The sequence below is a fragment of the Poecilia reticulata genome, chromosome 16 (genome assembly GCF_904066995.2).
Source record: "Poecilia reticulata chromosome 16, P_reticulata-male-v2, whole genome shotgun sequence".
Classification (NCBI taxonomy): domain Eukaryota; kingdom Metazoa; phylum Chordata; class Actinopteri; order Cyprinodontiformes; family Poeciliidae; genus Poecilia; species Poecilia reticulata.
This window is the reverse complement of record NC_088845.1, coordinates 15,259,910-15,277,518: the sequence shown is the minus strand read 5'-3', so window position 1 is coordinate 15,277,518 and position 17,609 is coordinate 15,259,910. Positions and strand designations below refer to the sequence as shown.

The following is a 17,609-nucleotide window of genomic DNA, read 5'->3' as shown; positions in this document are numbered from 1 at the left end:
AAAAAAAAAAAAGATAAAGATAAACATTTGCCTTGAACGTATAACTCGGAGCAGAAGCTGCTAACCTTCATCAGTTTTGGATGTTTTTTGCTTTACTCGGAACATTTTTACCATGTTTTACTACCCGGCTGTTTTAAACCGTCGATCAGGATGTTTCTCCACGATCTGGTGAGTGAAAATCTTTTAAATCCTTCAACAGTCCTGTGACGTTTTCAATCTGAACTAGTAATGTGAACCTGGACGTTACTACTTAATCTGATTCTTAAGAGAGTTTTTTTTTTTTTTAATCAAATTACCGAGTTTGATGTGTTGCATTGCTGCTTACAAAAAAGAATAAAAACTTCATACTGGTGAACTCTTTTAGTTATTTAAACTACGTTAATATATCTGTCATTACAAAAGAATAATGGTTAGTTTAAAAGAAAGAAAAGGACAATTTTGCAAAAAGTGACAAAATCATGAACTACTCAGTACATAATTTTTTAAATACATTTAAAATATGTCTACGCTTTTTAAATGTATATCAGATGTTCGATTTAATCACAAACTGGACTCACAGAGTTGACCAGTTTTTTTTGTTGTTGTTTTTTTTCTGTCCTAAATAAAAAGATGTCGGAGTCCAGGTGCATCTTTAAAAGCTGACAAACACAAACATCGCCTCTGAAGTCAAAACAAAAGCGCTGCAGCGTTTGATGTCCTTCACCAAATGTCAGATTTCTGAAGATTAAAGAGAGTAGATTTTAAAAAAACAAAAAAAAACTAAGCTTGATTCCCACAGGTGCTCCTCAAATGTGAATTTTTTATTTATTTTTTTTTGAAGGTTTTTGATCAGTTTTGATTATAACTTTTAACTTAAAGACGATATAGCTCCTTAAATTATTTGTGGAAATCAAGATATTAGAATATAAAAAGGAGACAAAAATTTAGTTCTTTAAATATGTAAAGATATTTTTTTTCATAGAGATGCTGGTGAATGATGACAGGATGCTGCAGAACTCCCAAAATTATTTTAAACGATCAATCAGAAATGATTAAAATCTAAAACCAAAAATTGACCTTTTTTATGTTTATTCCCAAATTCTCTCAAACTAAATGTTTTAATGTATCAATAGAATAAAATATATTTCTGATCATTTCCAGGCAAAGCGTAATTAACATTGCATTCATCTGTAATCACATATTTTTTAGTAAATAAAAGATCACTTCAACATATAATGTTTAATTAATTATAATAAAAACCTTATAAATTGTTCCTTGTTGTCATTTTGATCAGCTTCAAATGCTGAATTTGACAATTAGCTCTGCCTTCTGTTTTTAATTCAGCAGTAAATGAATTATTTACATTTCAGGCTGGTTGCCACAAAAGGCATCAAAGTTCCTCGCAGGGATTTCCTGAAAGTCAACGTGAAAAGGAGTTGGTGAGTATTTTTTTAAACTATAGTTGCTTTATTGAATGCATGACAGTTTTATTTGTTCCACCATTTATGCAAAAGGTGATAAAATGGAAACCTAAAGTTTTATTAAGATAAGAACCACAGAAAAATACTACAACTGAAATATAATAAACCACTTAAATCTTGATTTTGTGGGGAAGATGCATTTTTTTAATGCAGCTTTCATGCAGCAAACATGCTTCACCACGGGAAGCTTTGACTCAAAGGAGGTTTTTGTGGCGTTTTTTCCAGAGTTTAAGAGATTGATGTGTTTTTGGTCAGGACTCGGACAGCATCACTTTGAATGAGCTGTAACTTCCTGGTTTGGTTTTTACAGACAGTAAGATTCTATCCAAGTGAAAATAAGCATTTAGCTGTACTTTTTAGCCACATTGCAAAAAATAATTAAAGACACACTTTCTCCACGACTGCAATCTGTTGTCATGTGGCGACAAATGCATTAAAAAAGCAGCGTTCGGGGAACGGAGCCTTGAGGAATCCCACAATCGATTTTCAGTCACGTTTATAATTAAGGCGACACAAAGTCGTCTGGGTTTTTCAAACAAACCAACCGGAGGACTGATGACGTTAACGAAGCTGTTGCCTTGGCAGCGATGACATCATGAACTACCTGCTGGAGCGGGTCGCCCCGCCTCAACCCGGCCTGCCGCGACCCCGCTTCTCCCTCTACCTCTCCTCACAGCTGCAGTACGGCATCATCCTGGTCTACCACCGGCAGTGCACCATCTTTCTGGGTGAGGAAAACTATAAAGCGCTGAAAGGTTATGAGGGGGAAAAAAAACAGTGATGGAGCTCAAGACAAGCTTGTTCCCTTCCAGAGGAAGTCCAGTCCATTCTGGGCCAGTTGTTGAAACAAAGAAGCTCAGGGAAAACGGATCTTTCCGGTCCAAGCAAGTATGAACATTTGCTTTAATATGGTAAAATGAACTCACATTTCTTCTTCTTCTTCTGCTTTAAGTCCTGTTTTATTCATTCAAGGTCAGCTGCAGTCCTGCCTGATGTCCTGTTTCTCATGGAGGAGACGGAAGGCGCTCCGGATCCTTTATTTGGAGAGATGCTCCTCCAGGACACGATGCCCAGCCCGACGCAGCTGATGCAGGTGCCGACCGACAGGAAACGAGCGCCGAGCCCGATGCACGTCGCTCAGGATAACTGAGGGGGTTTTTTCTGCCTTCTGCGTCAGATGAATTGGGAGGATCTGGGAGAATCGTCTCCCGAGCTCCATGAACGGAGCAGCTCAGCTACTTCGGCTTCTCCACGTCCGGAAAATGGTAGGACTGTTCTTTATGTGCTGCAGCTGCATTACGCGGTGGTGGGAGTGTCATGGTTTGGTCCTAGTGTCAGGAAGGAAACGTTCCTCACCTCCCATCACCTCATTTTTCCCTGCTGTCTTCACCGGATTGTGCGACAGCCATGTTTAGTTAAACGATGAGTTGTGTTTTTTTTCCTCAGGCATCTCCGCTTCCCCAGAATCCATCACTCTGAGCGAGCCGATACTCGCCGCCAGCGCCGCAGCCGCCGCAGAGGTTCGCCTGCTGGCTGAGAAACTATAAAAACGCTTTCAGTCTATTTTTTTTCTCACGGCCATTTTTTTCCTCTCTCATCTAGTTTGATGAGGAAGACTTCACTGATGATCTTCTACAAACTGTCGATTTACTCCTGGACCAGCCGGATCACTTTCAAGAAGGTTTGAGTTAGATCTCGTTTCTCAGCTGTAGTGTAAGTTACCAGCTGCTTAATTAATGGAGGAGCTGCTGCTGCTGCTGCGTTGTCAACAGGAGGTTTGGAGCCAATACAAGAAGAGATGAGAGAGGAGGGGGAGGAGGCGAGCAAGAAGACGAAGGAAATGACTCCATCCATCGCAGAGTAACGCCTCCCTCCTCGCGTACAAACACGAATGAGAAGAAACAAAATCTGACCGACTGTTTCATCTGTCAGCCTGCAGCCGTCCACCGTCTCCAGCGAGGGCCCTGAGCTGCTGCCTCTGGAGGAGCCGGGCTCCTCTGGGGAAACCCCCTTAATGCCCAGAGACCCGGTCACCCCGGTGCCGGCGCCCAGAGTCCCCTCACCGCCATCTGCAGCGCGGCGACGACGCAGGAGCCCCGAGTTAGAGGCGAGTTCTCTCCTTTTTGTTGTTCTTCTAAAAAACTGTAGTTTTTACTCAATCATAAATGCGTGATTAAATATATCTTTATATGCTTTAATACAGATTATCTACTATGCAAAAGTCCTGCTTCCATTTTGGTTTCAGCTGTTTCTAAAAACAGCCCAAGTTCTTAAAATAAAACACAGAATTTTGGGGGGGGGGGAATAAGTTAAAGTATTTTGTGCTCTGAATGTAATGTCACAAATTTGCAATCACTGCCCGTCACCTAGAAACCCAAGCTGAGCTCCAGAACATCTGATCAGCCGGTTTTACCTCTGTGTGTGCCGTACAATGGCTGCAGGAAAAGACAAGTGGTTTGTTGTCGACTTACCATCCAGAAACCACTTGCTGCATTCTCGCTAGTTGTGCAGGAGGCTCCACTTCTGCTTTTCAAAGATGTGCAGCTATATAATTACTCAGTTGTTTGCAGCTGTGAGTGTAAACGTTGAGTTGGGGGTGTGGCCAGCAGCAGATTACTTGGATTTAAAGTGACAAGATGCCCTAAACCATCTCATTCTGAGAGGAACTCAAAATAAGCAGAACTGATCAGAGTAAAATCTCATTATCTAAGAATTATTTTGTGCAAAGTTTGTAATGAACATGTTTTGTATAGATCTATTGTATCCTGTTGAAGGAAGCATAATGGGTCACCTTTAAGTCAGTCAGTTTTAGAGGCTGGTTGTGTCCCAGAGGAGCTAAATTTAAAGTGACAGTACCAACAATCGCCCCTCCTACAGACCTGCTTATTTGAGTCTTTACTCCTCGTCCAGTTAATGCCCATGATAATTAGTAAGCCAAGAAAAGCCATGATGAGAAATGACACAAATTGTTTCCATTAGTTACATTTATTTGTCTTGTTGTCTCATTAAAACGTTGTGCTCCTGTCTTATGGTTGAGCAGGGAACACAGAAACATGGCATGACATTATCTCACAGTTTCAACATGCTTTAACGTTGCTCCTGCACTATAAATCCCCTCCTGCAGCCATCTTCCCATCATCAGTCACCCGGTTTCTTAAATGCTGTGTCCCATTCCGCTCACCCCGCCAGGAGGCCCAACCTGAGGTGAAGAGAAGGAGGAGGAGGCAGCTGGTGTTCTTCGATCCGGAGACGCAGCTCTCAGAGTCGGAGCAGCAGCAGCAGATTGAGGAGCCTCTGACTGAGACCAGAGAGCCGGCCGTCGCCCCGCCTCCCTCTCACCGGGTCATTCCGGCCGCCGAGCTGCTCAGCAAACCCTGCAGCTGTCAGTGAAGCTATTTTCCGCTTGATAATATCCAGCACTTCCTGGCTAAATGAGTCTCTGTGTGCAGCACCGACATACTGTGAATTAAAGCTTTAATGAAAGTACCGAGCGAAGCTTTTTCCTGCATTGCATCTCTGACCCACACGCCTTTACGCCTACAGTTTTGCCTGAGGAGATTCTGTCTCTGTGGAGACGGGCGGCGGTCATAACGCCGCTGTCGGGGCCCGACCTGCAGGTCGGGGACCGGGGGCCCGAGTCCACCGACTCGGAGCGCGAGCGAGAGCGGGAGGCGATGCAGGAGGCGGCAGCCGAGGAGCAGAGAGCCGATGAGGTTTCCACAGAGGTGAGGCCAGGCGTTTCTGCTTCTACTGACGAACTAACGTGAATATTTGAGGGATTTTAAGTGTGTGTGTGCTTCTGTGTGTGTGTGTGTGTGCTTCTGTGTGTGTGCTTCTGTGTGTGTGTGTGTGCTTCTGTGTGAATGTAGGTCCAGAGAGGAATGGAGGAATCTGAGATGATGGGATTTTCAGGTAATATCTATGCTTTTTTTCTTCACTTTTCTTCACTATTCAGTAATAAATAGTTATTGAAATGACATTTCAATAAGTTATTTTAACTTATTTTTTTGGTGACTGAAAACAGACGAGATTTTATTATAAAAAAATTAATAATTAAAAATTCATCATTCAAAGCATTATTACATTTTTAATTTTTGCATTTTTTCCCTCCAACTTCCTGACGTCCCCTTATCTCCTCCCGCTCGTCCCCCAAAGGGCCGCTGCCCTCACTTTGATAAACACTATTTACAGATTTAACTTTGTAAACTTTTTTTTTAACACGCATTCTAGTTTTCTTAGTCATAATTATATATATTTTGATTATCTAAAAACATTTAAGTGTGGCTAAAGAATCTGTATGTGGGAAAATATTTTTCATAGCCTTGTGGGAGTTAAATTCAGGTCAAAGGTCATGACTGACACTTTCCAGGCTTTGAGGTCGTCAGCGCATGAAAACTGAAGATGTTGTGGTGCGTGTGTGTGTGTGTGTGTGTGTGTGTGTGTGTGTGTGTGTGTGTGTGTGTGTGTGTGTGTGTGTGTGTGTGTGTGTGTGTGTGTGTGTGTGTGTGTGTGTGTGTGTGTGTGTGTGTGTGTGTGTGTGTGTGTGTGTGTGTGCAGCTCACCCGGCTCCATCTCTGGAGGGGTCGGACCAGCGGGAGGCGTCTCGAGACTTTTCTCCTCTTTACACGTCTGAGAGAGAAGGGTGGGTGACGAGGAAACCTGTGCGTCTCTGTTGGTGGGGTCTCGCTTTAAGACTCGTCCTCCTTCCTGTCTCCAGGTCCACCGTCTCCACGGCGCTGCAGGACATCCCAGAGGCGGTGGACGAGAGGATCGAGGAGTTGGCAGTGGAATCCCCTCGGTGTGCTTCTGTGGACTATTAAACTCAACTTAACCAGGCCTTTATTTACATGTTGCATTTTATTTTTGTGTGTCTCCGTGTTCCCAGGCTGCTGCCGGAGATGGCGGACTTTGAAAGCGAGCCGGTGCTTTTTCAGTCGGTTTTGCCGTCTGGAGCCAACCGCAGAACAGTCAGCTGCGTTTTTCAGAGGCTGCTGGGTAACGAGTCGCCTTTTCCACTCGCGTCTCCCACGCTGATTATTTTACAGCTTCTCTGATCAATATGTGGCCTCTGGTGACTCTGCATGTCTGAACCCAGTAACACCGGTTGTTTGTGGTTAAAGTGCAAAAAGTTTAACATGAGTCTGGTTTCTCTACACTCCAAAAACACAAAATCTTACCAAGTTGTTGGTCTAGTTTCTAGTGCAGATGTCTCAGCACAATGTCTTGTTATAGGTGAAATAATCTGTTAGTGAAACTAGTATTTTTCCATCAATAATAAGGAATTACTGACTTAAAATAAGCTCATATTTCTTGCTCGTAAGTTAATTGTGTCTTATTTCAAGTGTGCTGATATTTTTCCACCAGAAATGCTTGGTAAGGTTTTGTGGGTTTGCAAGAAATTTGTCGCATTTGCTGTCGACTTGTAACTATTTACATACATTTACAGGTTGTTGTTTTTTCATATCCACACAGGGTGAAAATTATATTACCTAAAAGAATACTAACTAGACGACACCGAAAACCTAAACCTGACCCGTTATCATTTTGTTTGCAGATAATTTGTCGTCCAGCAGGATTTCTGCCGAGCAGGAAGAGCCGTATGGAGACATCGTGATCCTCCCCGGACCCAGATATGAAGAACTGGACCAGCCTTCATAATCTGCTCCCAGCTGGGGACTCTGAGGACTTCTGAGTTCATGATTTCACCCAATAATCCTGTCTCCCACCACTGCATAGTTTTAAAAGTTGCACGATTTCCAATTTATCCCTTTATTATGTATTACCAGAATGAGTTTTGTGGTTTTAAAGTGCTTTTTTTGTTTGTTTTTATTTAGCAAAGGAAGATTTGCATCGGTTTTCCGTGTTTCTGGCTCTCGCAGGTTTAACGAACATATGAATCCTACATTTGATTTTATTGTTCCAGTGTTTTTACATGTGAAATCAAAGCTCCCCGGTTCTGTGTTCCTTTCAACAATAAAAACGTATTTCCGTTGAATTCGTGCTGGTTGTTGTACATGCTGGAGGATCTGTGGGGCAGCAGGCCGCGGGGCAGATGAGCCGAGCGACACTTGATCTTCCTCCGCCTCTTCACACATCTTAATTCTCCTCTGCGGACCGGAGGGGCGGGGTGAGGTGGGGCGGGGTGGGGTGGGGTGGGGGCTGTGACCAGTTTATTATTAGCATCTGTCTCCGCTCGCCTTCGCCGTTTCTGTCGTCTCATTTCTGTCCGTCACTTTCCGTCTTTTGTCTGTACTTTTGCTTTCTCCTGTTTTTCGTGTGTTCGGGTTTTCCTTTTGCGTTTTTGCTTCTTCCTGAGTTTTTCTGCCTTTCCTTGTTGGCTTTTCTGTCAAGTTTGTGTCTTTCCTTCACTTCAGGTTTCTGCTGACTGCATTGGAGGCTATTTTTTACTTCCTCACATGCTCTACATCCTCTGCTTGTTTCTTTTTTGTTGTTGTTGTTGTTTTTTAAAGCCACTTGTTTCATATTCATGGTGCTATATCTTCAGTTATTTTTTTTTCTCTACGCAGCTCCAAAAGCTTATCAGCTGCCGCTTTATCTGCGTCTCCTCTTCATCCCTCTGTCTTCTTCTCTTCCTCTTGAACTCGACCTTGCCAGTATCTGATCTGCGCCTCTGTGTGATGGGAAACAAGGAGCTGTTTTCTCTCTTGAAGGGCTTTCTGGACTGCATTTGTCTCCGCCTGTCAGTGAGTACCATGGATTGATTTTTGCTTTTTTTAATTTTTTTATTTTTGTTTGTTTTTTTAATCATTTGTCGGTCTCTCTTCTTCATTTGTGTGATTTTAGTTTTTACCTCAAACCAACAACGACAGACACGATTTAGTTCGTTTGTCCACAAACTCCCCAGCTTTTTCAAACACACTTGTGTTTATGTGGGTCAGTGTGACTTTTGTGTGCGTGTTTTTTTGGCGCGTTTCCAGCGCTGAGTATCTCGTTTGCTTACGTGATATTAATACCGGCCTCAGAATGGGGATCGAAATAGACGCGGGCCTCGTCCAAAGAGACCAGAAGTCTCTTATTGGCCTCTTTTAGACGCTGCTAACATTTCTGGGATCAATGGCGCAACAATTGACGGTTTGGGTTTTGAGAGGTTTATGGGGCTCTTTGTGGGATTTTTGTGAACGTTAAGACACAAAAGTCTGGACATTCGTGTTTAGCTCATTGCCACATTTGTCGGAGAAATGCATTTGTAAATTGATAACTCGCCAAATCTCCTCCGCCAGTGCCAAAGAAAAAAAACAAAAACAAGATCTGTCAACATTTGATATGAAGAAAGTGTAACAAAATTTGATCATAATGTGATTTGTCGCATCACAAAAAATTAACAATTTGGTTGGGATGTGTTCACTTCTGATCCACTATATGTCAGCAAATCATTTGGATGTTATTGCTCAACGGCTTTAGATTTTCACATAAGTGAGTTAAATCTCAAAAACAAGATGAACAACAATAAAATTTTACTTAATGAACATGAAGACCAAGAAATGATTTGCTCTCACGAATATTTCGGAGATGAAATTGTTTTATAAGTAATTATTAAGTATTTATTTTATTTACACAAAATGCTTCAATCATCTCAATCACACGTGTCAAACTCGAGGCCCGTGGGCCAAATCCGGCCCGCCACAGCTTTTTTTAATGTGGCCCTCTAAATTATAAACTAAACACTGATAAAATATTATTTTATCAGTCAAATCAATTCATTTTTATCTGTTTAATCCAAAATATAACAATCAGTTCCTCCAGTTTCTTGCGAATTATTGTGGCGATTCACTGAAAATTAACACATTTCTGCACTTTTTTGTATTAATATTTATTGCAGATTTTTCACAAAAAATGTCAAAAACTTTCTTGCTTGTGCTAAACAGCTGCCTCAGCCTAAACTGATGTCGGACTGTAGTCCATGATCTACACAGCGAGTAACAAAAGTCGCATTTACTGACATATATAAGCGCAAATATTTCCAAATTAGTACCAAAAACACACAAAATCACAAAACAATCATGAAATCTTGGAGGGTCTGAAAAGATGTTCAATAATATTATTTAATTTTAAGAATTCATTGATATTTTAGCAGCTTGTGAACAGGTTTTATCAATACATTTAGGTACAACCGAGCCTTTAAGAGCATTCATGACTTTAATTTGGACCAAAACAAAAATGTGTTTGACACCCCTGATCTAAATGAAGATTTTAGTACAAACAAAAGAAAAACCCTATAACACTATAAACTGATCTCCATGCTGGTGACTTTGAATTTGCTGGATGTTAAATGGAGACCTTCAACTTTATCTCCTGAAGTTGGATCGGTCTGTTTTTACTGAAAGCAGGATGATTTCTTGACTTTATCCACAGCAGAGAAGCATCAACATTGAAGCTGAAAATGAGCGGGACTCCAAAAATGGCCACCTGATCTACGACAGCGGGGACATCCTGGAGGACAGATGTAGGTACCAGAACATCTGGCAGAGCGGGATCCAACAACACAGACTAATCCGACCTCTGTTTTCCAGATGAGGTGCTCGACACGCTGGGAGAGGGAACCTTTGGGAAAGTGGTGCAGTGTCTGGATCACAGCAGGTGGCTCCTCCTCCTCCAATTTAATGCTAACTGGAATCAGTGTGTGAGAGTTTGCGGGTATTAGCTATGAAATAATGCGTTGAATCACACAGAGGAGGAAGACCGGTAGCTCTGAAGATCATCAAGAACTTGGAGAAATACAGAGAAGCAGCCAAGCTGGAGATAAACGTTCTGGAGAAAATCCGGGCCAAAGATCCCGAGAACAAGCAGTGAGTTCAGCAAGTTATTAATGTTACAGTTCAAAGCATTTCACGTTTGTTTGTGTCCCTTCCAGTAACTGCGTTCAGATGCTGGACTGGTTTAACTTCTGCGGCCACGTGTGCATCTCATTTGAGCTGCTGTCTCTCAGCACCTTCGACTTTTTGAAGTCAAACAACTTCCTGCCGTACCCCATTAACCAGATCCGACACATGGCGAGCCAGATCTGCCACGCTGTCAGCTGTGAGTGCAACGCAAACCCCCGCAGCCACGCTCTCCCCTCGTCACCTGCTTCGTTCATCTATAAGAGAGTAGGGAGATGTTTCACAGTTGGGCTGCAAAAAAAAAAAAAGATGTTTGATTGAGTGATACATACGAAAGTTTCTGGTTTAAATCTTCAGGCCTGAGAAAAACTCTTAATTTCTAAATGTGGAAACATTTAGTTTTTGTCGTTGTTCCAAGTCCATATAAATCTCTAATTAAGCTAAGCCACCAGAAGGAGATTCTAAGGTTTTTTTGTCCCCCCCCCCATAGTGGGATTTTGTAGAGTAGTTATAAGCAGTCAGTGTCTTACCTGACAGATAGCTGTAAAAACAACTTCCCAAAAAATATTTACATAAATAAGTGAGTTAATCAATCAGTCCAAGTAACATATCATGCCATCACACTAAAATATAGTAAAACTGTTTAATCTTTAATAAGATTTCAAAATGACAAATTAAGTAGATTCATATAGCAGCATCATGATGTGTAGATCACCCGTTTGTTTTACAAATGTTATAAAGCTTACAAACAATGGATTTAAACTGATTTAAATTGAAATTAGATACTACTGATGCATCTAATATATATATATATATATATATCTCTAGTTAGCAAACGGATCATGCTAAATGAAAATAAGTCTCACTGACAGCAATGCTGTTCTTCAATGAAGCTGTTGGTGAGTGAAAAAGATCTAAAGGAAAATGTTTTCAGTTTCAGAGAGGCGCTTAAAAAAAGAAATGAGAAGAAGCACTATAAGCATTAACATATTAAGACATGGAGCAAGAGAGAGCATAAACTTCAGGAAATAACAGGAAGGCTGAATGTTTTACAGTAAATTTATATGATTCACTCCTGAGTAAGTTGTTAGTCTTTTTGTTCAGGGATAAATTAAACAAAGACCTCTGGAGGTTTAACACTTCAGCAAGTTAGGAAGTTGCTGAAGTGTAACTTCAGTAAATAGTAAATATTTAAATAGTAAATATTATAGCAAATAAATAGTTACTATAATAGTAAATATTATTATTATTATTATTATTTGTTACTTTGGGGATACAGATGTATAACAACAATCTCCTGTTCTGTGTTAAGTAAAGATAAAACAACAGGATGATATTTAATTCCAACATATGGTTTCTGACTATAATATCAGAAAGACTGGAGGACTAACTGGCAGAATAAGCTAGCTTTAAACGACTTTTTACTTTTTACAAATAAACAAAAAAATAAATAACAGTGTATTGTTTTTGATCATGTGAATGATCCTCAAACTCCTCAAACTCCAAATCAAGTGTTTTATCCCCACTGTAAGGCCAGTTTAATCAAGATGAATGTATATTATTACTATTATTATAAATGCCATTAATTTTCTTCAATTAATCTGACAGTTTGCCATAGCTGAAGAAGCCACCACCGGGGGGCGCTGGCTCCTGACATATCCAATGATCCTCTGTCCTGGCTCGCTCTCTTCCACAGTTCTCCATGACAACAAGCTGACTCACACCGACCTGAAGCCTGAGAACATCCTCTTCGTCAACTCCAACTACTCCCTCGTCTACAACGCTGAGAAGGTGACGGTCGGCCTGCATCCTTTAAGGAGGCCTCATGGCGACAAAGCAGGGATTACCGGTGGCAGAACAACCTGAGAGTTTGCTTTGTGTTTTCCTATTTAAATGCAAATTTATCCCAGCAGCAGAACCATGAGCCCCCCACAGGAAGTCTCCTTTTGTCTACAGGTTTATCCGTCAAGACTGCAGGCTGTATCCGTTGCACATTGAGCAACATGTGGCATTTGAAGAGAAAAAAATTATATTAAAGTTGAAAAACGACAACCCTGATAGTACAGCTCAAATTTTTTAAATAGCATTTTGCTTCATTACAGAGCATGCAGAAAGAGGAAACTTTGATCATTTCTCTTTGCACGTCTTTTCAGAGTTTTGGATCCGCTCTTTAGCAAATCTGATAAAAGTTCCTGAGACGGATAGAGAGAGGGAAATTAATTTTGTATCTGGTGGTTTTGATTTAGTTTTTATGTTTTGGGTTTTATCCTGATGAAAAACATAAATATAACCCATTCTTTCTTGTTATTAATTAAACCAATCTGCTGTTTTAAAGACTTCATGATGTTCTCTAAGAATATTCCCCTTGCCTTTGGAAGAGATATCGGCCCAAAGCATGCATGAGGTGCTTTTTTCAAACCCATCTGAATTTGTCTGTTGTTGAAAAGCTTTGCTTCACACTTTTCCAGATGAAAAGCCCCTTTTGTCGAGTCTCACTCCAGCTGGTTAGTGTGTCTCCATTGGCGGTGTGTTCCCCAATATGGCTGCCGTCCCACTGCAGAGCTGGTGCTCAAATCCAATTTTTCCTGAAATCACAACTCCAGTGTTTGCAGTTCGAAACTGACCCGCACAGGTGTAACTTTCCTCCAAAAAAACATGGAAGAAAGTTACTTTCATGTTTCCCTGTTTGTTAATTTAGTGTAATAACTCACAGAACCACTGCAACTGTCATCCATCTTGCTAACATTTGCTGCCAGCCCACAGTTAAGACAAATAGGTGACGTTAAAGTTGGATCAAAGCTGCTTTGGTTGTTCCCCCTCGAATTCAGATTCAGGAGCACAATATCGTTACTTTTCTAAATCATTTTTGCCAAGTTTTTTTTTTTTTGGACAAAAAATGATTTGGGCCGTTATGTTAGGAAGGTGACAAGATGGAAGTGGCTCAAATCTGACAAAAAAAATAATAAAAAATCACATTTGGGGACGATCTGAGTGTTCACACTTGTTCTAACAAGTCTGACCTGGTCACTTATCCTCCCCTAAAATCTGATTTGAGTCACATTTGCCTGCAGTAAATATGGGCAGCAACGTGGGTGAACGTGCTGTAGTCGATGTCATTTTGTGCTCATTCAGCCGCCAGTTTCTCTGAAAAATCTTTATATATTTGTTTGTTGCCTGTTGTCCTGTCCAGTTGATGCTGGATGCTTTTCTTCTGCCATATTTGATAAAAAGGCTTGGACTTCAAGGTTTGACCATGGGATTATTGATTCACAGCTCGCCGTCTTGCCAGCCACCACGGCCTCATTACAGATTGAAAATGTTATTGTTGGTGGAGGAATCAATGGATGCAGTCTGCTGCCAATCAAGTCCCTGGCGCCTGAACACATAAACTATAAAACATGCAGCCCGGATGAAAATAACACACAAGTAGAGTTAAAGTAACGCCTACTTCTTTTTGTTTCATAAGTTGTTTGTTCATCAAAGCAGGAAAGTTGCCATCTAAAAAAAACCCTAGATATGTTCAAAACACAAAAAGACTGGAATTATCCTGAGGCTGGAAAACGCTTTTGACTTCTTGAATTAAATGCCTCAAGTGTTCCCAAACTTTTCCGCTCTGGTAATTAAATCAGCCGAAGCGTGAAAGTATGACTCAAGATCAAGAAACGAGATACAAACTGAAGCTTTCCTCGTTTGTCTCTGTGTGTCTTCCGAGTAGAAATGTTGGGAACGGAGGATAAGAGACACAACGGTGCGGCTGGTCGACTTCGGCAGCGCCACCTTCGAACAAGAACACCACTCTCTGGTCGTCTCCACTCGTCACTACCGAGCCCCAGAGGTCATACTGGGTACGCTGGACTCTTCACTGGTAAAGCTGTCGGTGATGTTTGGACGGTGGTGAAACTCTCTCGTCTCCCACAGAGCTGGGTTGGAGTCACCCGTGTGACGTTTGGAGCATCGGCTGCATCCTGTTCGAATACTACGAAGGCTTCACTCTCTTCCAGGTCAGCGGGACGGAGATCTCAAACTCTGGTCAGCCATGTTGCTTTGTTGTGGGATTTAACTCCTCCGCTTTTCGTCGCAGACTCATGACAATAAAGAACATCTGGCGATGATGGAGAGAATCCAGGGACCAATTCCTCTGAGAATGATTCAGTGGAGCAGGTTTAAACCTACCGACCTTTAATGCTTTGAAACCCAACCTGAGACATCTGGCTGAATTTGATTTATTCTTCTCCACAGAAAGCGCAGGTATTTCCATCATGGTCATCTGGACTGGAATGAAAGCTCCAAGGCCGGACGCTTCGTTAAGTCTAAGTGTAAACCACTGAGGGTAAGCTGAGGGGGCTGCAAATTTAATTTGCCATATCCCTGGATGTTTTCCTAAAATATTCAAAGAAATTGCAGTTTAGGAAGCTGAAACACTGTGTCCTAATGCTACTTGACACAATATTGGCTTGTTGCGATTCACGGTTGTTTGTAAATAAATAATTAAGAAATAAGAAAAAGAGAGTTTCTCTTAATTAACTGTAACTCTTGGATACCAAACAGAGAATGGTGATTTTCACTCAGACAGAACTTTATTACTTCTCGGAAGGATGAGAACAGTAAGCAGTCATGCTCAGCGTCTGCTTATAGAGCCTGCTTCAGCACAGCGAGCCACTTTTAGCCTCACTTCTAATAAATTAATTTCTTCAAAGCCATAAAAGCCTTTGGAAAATGACCTAACTTAACTGCTGTAGAGCTATAAAGTGTATCTATTTTACAGTTAATGAACCAGAGTTGTATTTCTCTTTTGGGGTTTTAGATCCATACAAATACACGTTTTACAACAAGCAGATTCATTTGTCTTCTTTAAAGCATACGCTTTTGAATGAAAACCTTGCTATTTTTATACAAGGCATATTTTATTCATCTATTTTTGTGTCTATGTTCACTTCAGTCCAGAGTCTAAGTGAAAGAATGTTGTTTTTGGGTTTAATTCATAATCAAAATCACAATCAGCTGAAAGTCTAACTTTTATGTCTTTTTCTATTTACCTCATTTTGATGTCATGCAGATATTGAACCAAACCGCAGAAAATGTGCTTCTACTATCACTTCCAGTTAAACAGCAGTGCTCAGTTCTACAATTTTTGACCAAAATTAGCAAGAGTGGAGGCTCCAAGAGCCACATGCGTCTCCAGAGTTGCAGGTTGCAGACCCCTGAACTAGACAGAGTCACTACCTACTTGCATTCGTCTTATCACTGATGTTTCTCACAGGGAGTCTAGGAACCAGCATTTCTGGCTCAGCATTATAGCTCTTAATTGGGATGATCTAACCTTGAACGTAGAGGAGTGCTCCATCCTTCTCTGCTCTTCCCGGCATCTGTGAGCCCTCGCTAAGGTCCAGCAGGGTGAAAATACAATGAGCCTCGCATAAATGCTACTACTGCTACACCAGGAAGTGCATATTTTTGTCCAGGTTGCACAAATAAGAAGTTATTTTCTAAAATCCCAGTAACACGTTCCTAACTCCTGCAAAAATTGGGAGTTAGGACTATGATGCAAAATTCATATTTTGCACGTTTTTGTAATGTCATTTGGGTCTCAAATAGCCCAAATGCTCTTTTTTTTTTTGTTTGCTTGCTTTTTTTATTTTTTATTTTTTAAAACACCCAACCATTTTTTTGGGCAATAAGTAAGACTTTTTTTGGTATCTTTAAAATGAGCCATTTCAAAAACCTCCAGGATTTAACATCACAAATCAGCAGGCACCGCCCCTCACCTACCAACTAAAACGATTTTGAGCCTGTTACCTAGCAACCACAGCCAAGCCCAACACCGTCACCTACCAACCCAAGTGGAACTCTAGCATTTTTGTTCAGCCGGTTTTACTGCTGTACAATGGCTGCTGGAAATTACCCATGTTTTGTGGTTGACTTACCACTCAGAAACCACTTACTGTGTTCATGTTGGTTGCACAGGAGGCTCTTCTTCTGCTTTTCAAAGATGTACGGTTGTATAATTATGCATCTGATTATCTAAGAATAAAGTTTTGCAAAAAATGTATTGAATATATTTTGTATAATCCGTAGACCTATCCCAACCTGTTCATTGAAAAAAATAATAGGTCACCTTTAACCTTATTTATCCCTTTAAATAACAATCTTCTACGTTGTTCTGTGGATTTCCAGAACTACCTGTTATCACACGGGAGAGAGCACCACCAGTTATTTGATCTCCTGGAGCGGATGCTGGAGTACGACCCGGTGAAACGGATCTCTCTCCCCGCCGCTCTGAACCATCCCTTCTTCCTGCCGCCCAGTCAGTCTGCACGGACTCAGACCTGGAGGAACAGCTGGGACAACAGCAAATGACCCTGAAGAGCTTCTTGATGCTTCATGGACCAGATGGATGTGTTTACAGGTTTACAACAAATCGCTCTTATGAGTTATTCATATTGTAAGAGAGTAATTGAAAGGAGGGCTCACAGATTAGGCAGAGGATTAATTTATTTGCAAATGAAGAGGTGGATGTTGTGCTGAGGAATGTTTAAATTAGAGTGAGGCTGAGCTGGATTGCATCGACTGAACACTGAAGGTTTGAAACTCTGGTAAATATCTGAACAAAGTCTTCTTTATTCCAAAGAGTGCAAATCCTCTTTATTAGATTTATACTCAAATAAACTGTGAAGGAAGCTATTAGCTTTACAGACCCTGTTCTTCTTTTACGCCTTATTTGTTCCATGTTGCATCATAAAAGTTGTTCAGTTTTTCTGTTATTTAGATGAGATCCAGTGTCAAACACTATTAATGGGCAGAAGTTAGATAAACTGCTTAGAGAAATGTAGTTACAAAAGGGGATTTGTTATAAAAGAGGGTTGCTTTCAGGCACTTAAACAGAGTTAAATCAGGGAGAAATGCAGTCTTCAGCTTACATGTCAAGAAAACGACAAAATATTTTGAGTGTGTTAATATATTTACATTTTAAAGCAAGAAAATGCAAAACCTTAAATTTATGTTTACATTCTGTCATCTGATAATAATAATGTCTGTAGGTTTTTTTATTATAAATTTTGTATGAACTGACATCTGTGATCGAAAAATAAATGGCTCGATGATGAATCCACTTCAGCTCAGTTTTGTGTTGTTCATTTCAGTCCTGTCCTTTCAGTTGGCGATAAATTTGCACTTACGCAAAAACGCTTAGCTAGCTTGCTTGCAACCTAGCTAGCTAAGCGTTATTGCGTAAGTGCAAATTTATCGCCAGTTGGCTGGATGAAATTAGTGGATTTTCTGTGGACATATGTTTTAAATCACATTCATTATG

General features: G+C 40.8%; 2 protein-coding genes across 3 annotated transcripts; both read left to right on the top strand.

Annotated features, from left to right (window-relative positions):
• Nucleotides 1-204: 204 nt before the first annotated feature.
• On the top strand, nucleotides 205-7,455 carry LOC103478741 (meiotic recombination protein REC8 homolog). Its single transcript, XM_017309291.2, has 16 exons — nucleotides 205-1,418; nucleotides 2,046-2,188; nucleotides 2,273-2,348; nucleotides 2,433-2,553; nucleotides 2,638-2,725; nucleotides 2,907-2,980; nucleotides 3,063-3,141; nucleotides 3,233-3,320; nucleotides 3,393-3,567; nucleotides 4,650-4,842; nucleotides 5,004-5,185; nucleotides 5,330-5,372; nucleotides 6,018-6,102; nucleotides 6,178-6,258; nucleotides 6,346-6,455; nucleotides 7,015-7,455. Exons 1-16 carry the CDS (start codon nucleotides 1,330-1,332, stop codon nucleotides 7,116-7,118), a joined length of 1,731 nt encoding a protein of 576 aa, XP_017164780.2. The 5' UTR covers nucleotides 205-1,329; the 3' UTR covers nucleotides 7,119-7,455.
• Nucleotides 7,456-7,603: 148 nt separating this feature from the next.
• LOC103478721 (dual specificity protein kinase CLK2-like) lies at nucleotides 7,604-17,408 on the top strand. Of its 2 annotated transcripts, none has more exons than XM_008432723.3 (11): nucleotides 7,604-8,164; nucleotides 9,837-9,924; nucleotides 9,992-10,058; nucleotides 10,151-10,267; nucleotides 10,333-10,499; nucleotides 11,997-12,091; nucleotides 14,016-14,145; nucleotides 14,219-14,301; nucleotides 14,382-14,461; nucleotides 14,540-14,630; nucleotides 16,475-17,408. In XM_008432723.3, the coding sequence occupies exons 1-11, from the start codon at nucleotides 7,877-7,879 to the stop codon at nucleotides 16,655-16,657; spliced, it is 1,389 nt and encodes a 462-aa protein (XP_008430945.1). In that variant the 5' UTR covers nucleotides 7,604-7,876; the 3' UTR covers nucleotides 16,658-17,408. The 2 variants fall into 2 exon arrangements, with proteins under 2 accessions (XP_008430945.1, XP_008430944.1); XM_008432722.3 differs by having other exon boundaries at nucleotides 7,605-8,164; nucleotides 9,834-9,924.
• The last annotated feature ends 201 nt before the right edge of the window (nucleotides 17,409-17,609 follow it).

Coding starts and splice junctions, on each gene's coding strand:
- LOC103478741 (XM_017309291.2), top strand. CDS start 1,330: ATGAATTATTTACATTTCAGGCTGGTTGCCACAAAAGGCATCAAAGTT. Junction 2,981..3,062: donor GCGCCGCAGCCGCCGCAGAG/GTTCGCCTGCTG, acceptor TCTCTCATCTAG/TTTGATGAGGAAGACTTCAC. Junction 6,103..6,177: donor TACACGTCTGAGAGAGAAGG/GTGGGTGACGAG, acceptor TCCTGTCTCCAG/GTCCACCGTCTCCACGGCGC.
- LOC103478721 (XM_008432722.3), top strand. CDS start 7,877: ATGCTCTACATCCTCTGCTTGTTTCTTTTTTGTTGTTGTTGTTGTTTT. Junction 10,268..10,332: donor AAAGATCCCGAGAACAAGCA/GTGAGTTCAGCA, acceptor TGTCCCTTCCAG/TAACTGCGTTCAGATGCTGG. Junction 10,500..11,996: donor GATCTGCCACGCTGTCAGCT/GTGAGTGCAACG, acceptor TCTCTTCCACAG/TTCTCCATGACAACAAGCTG.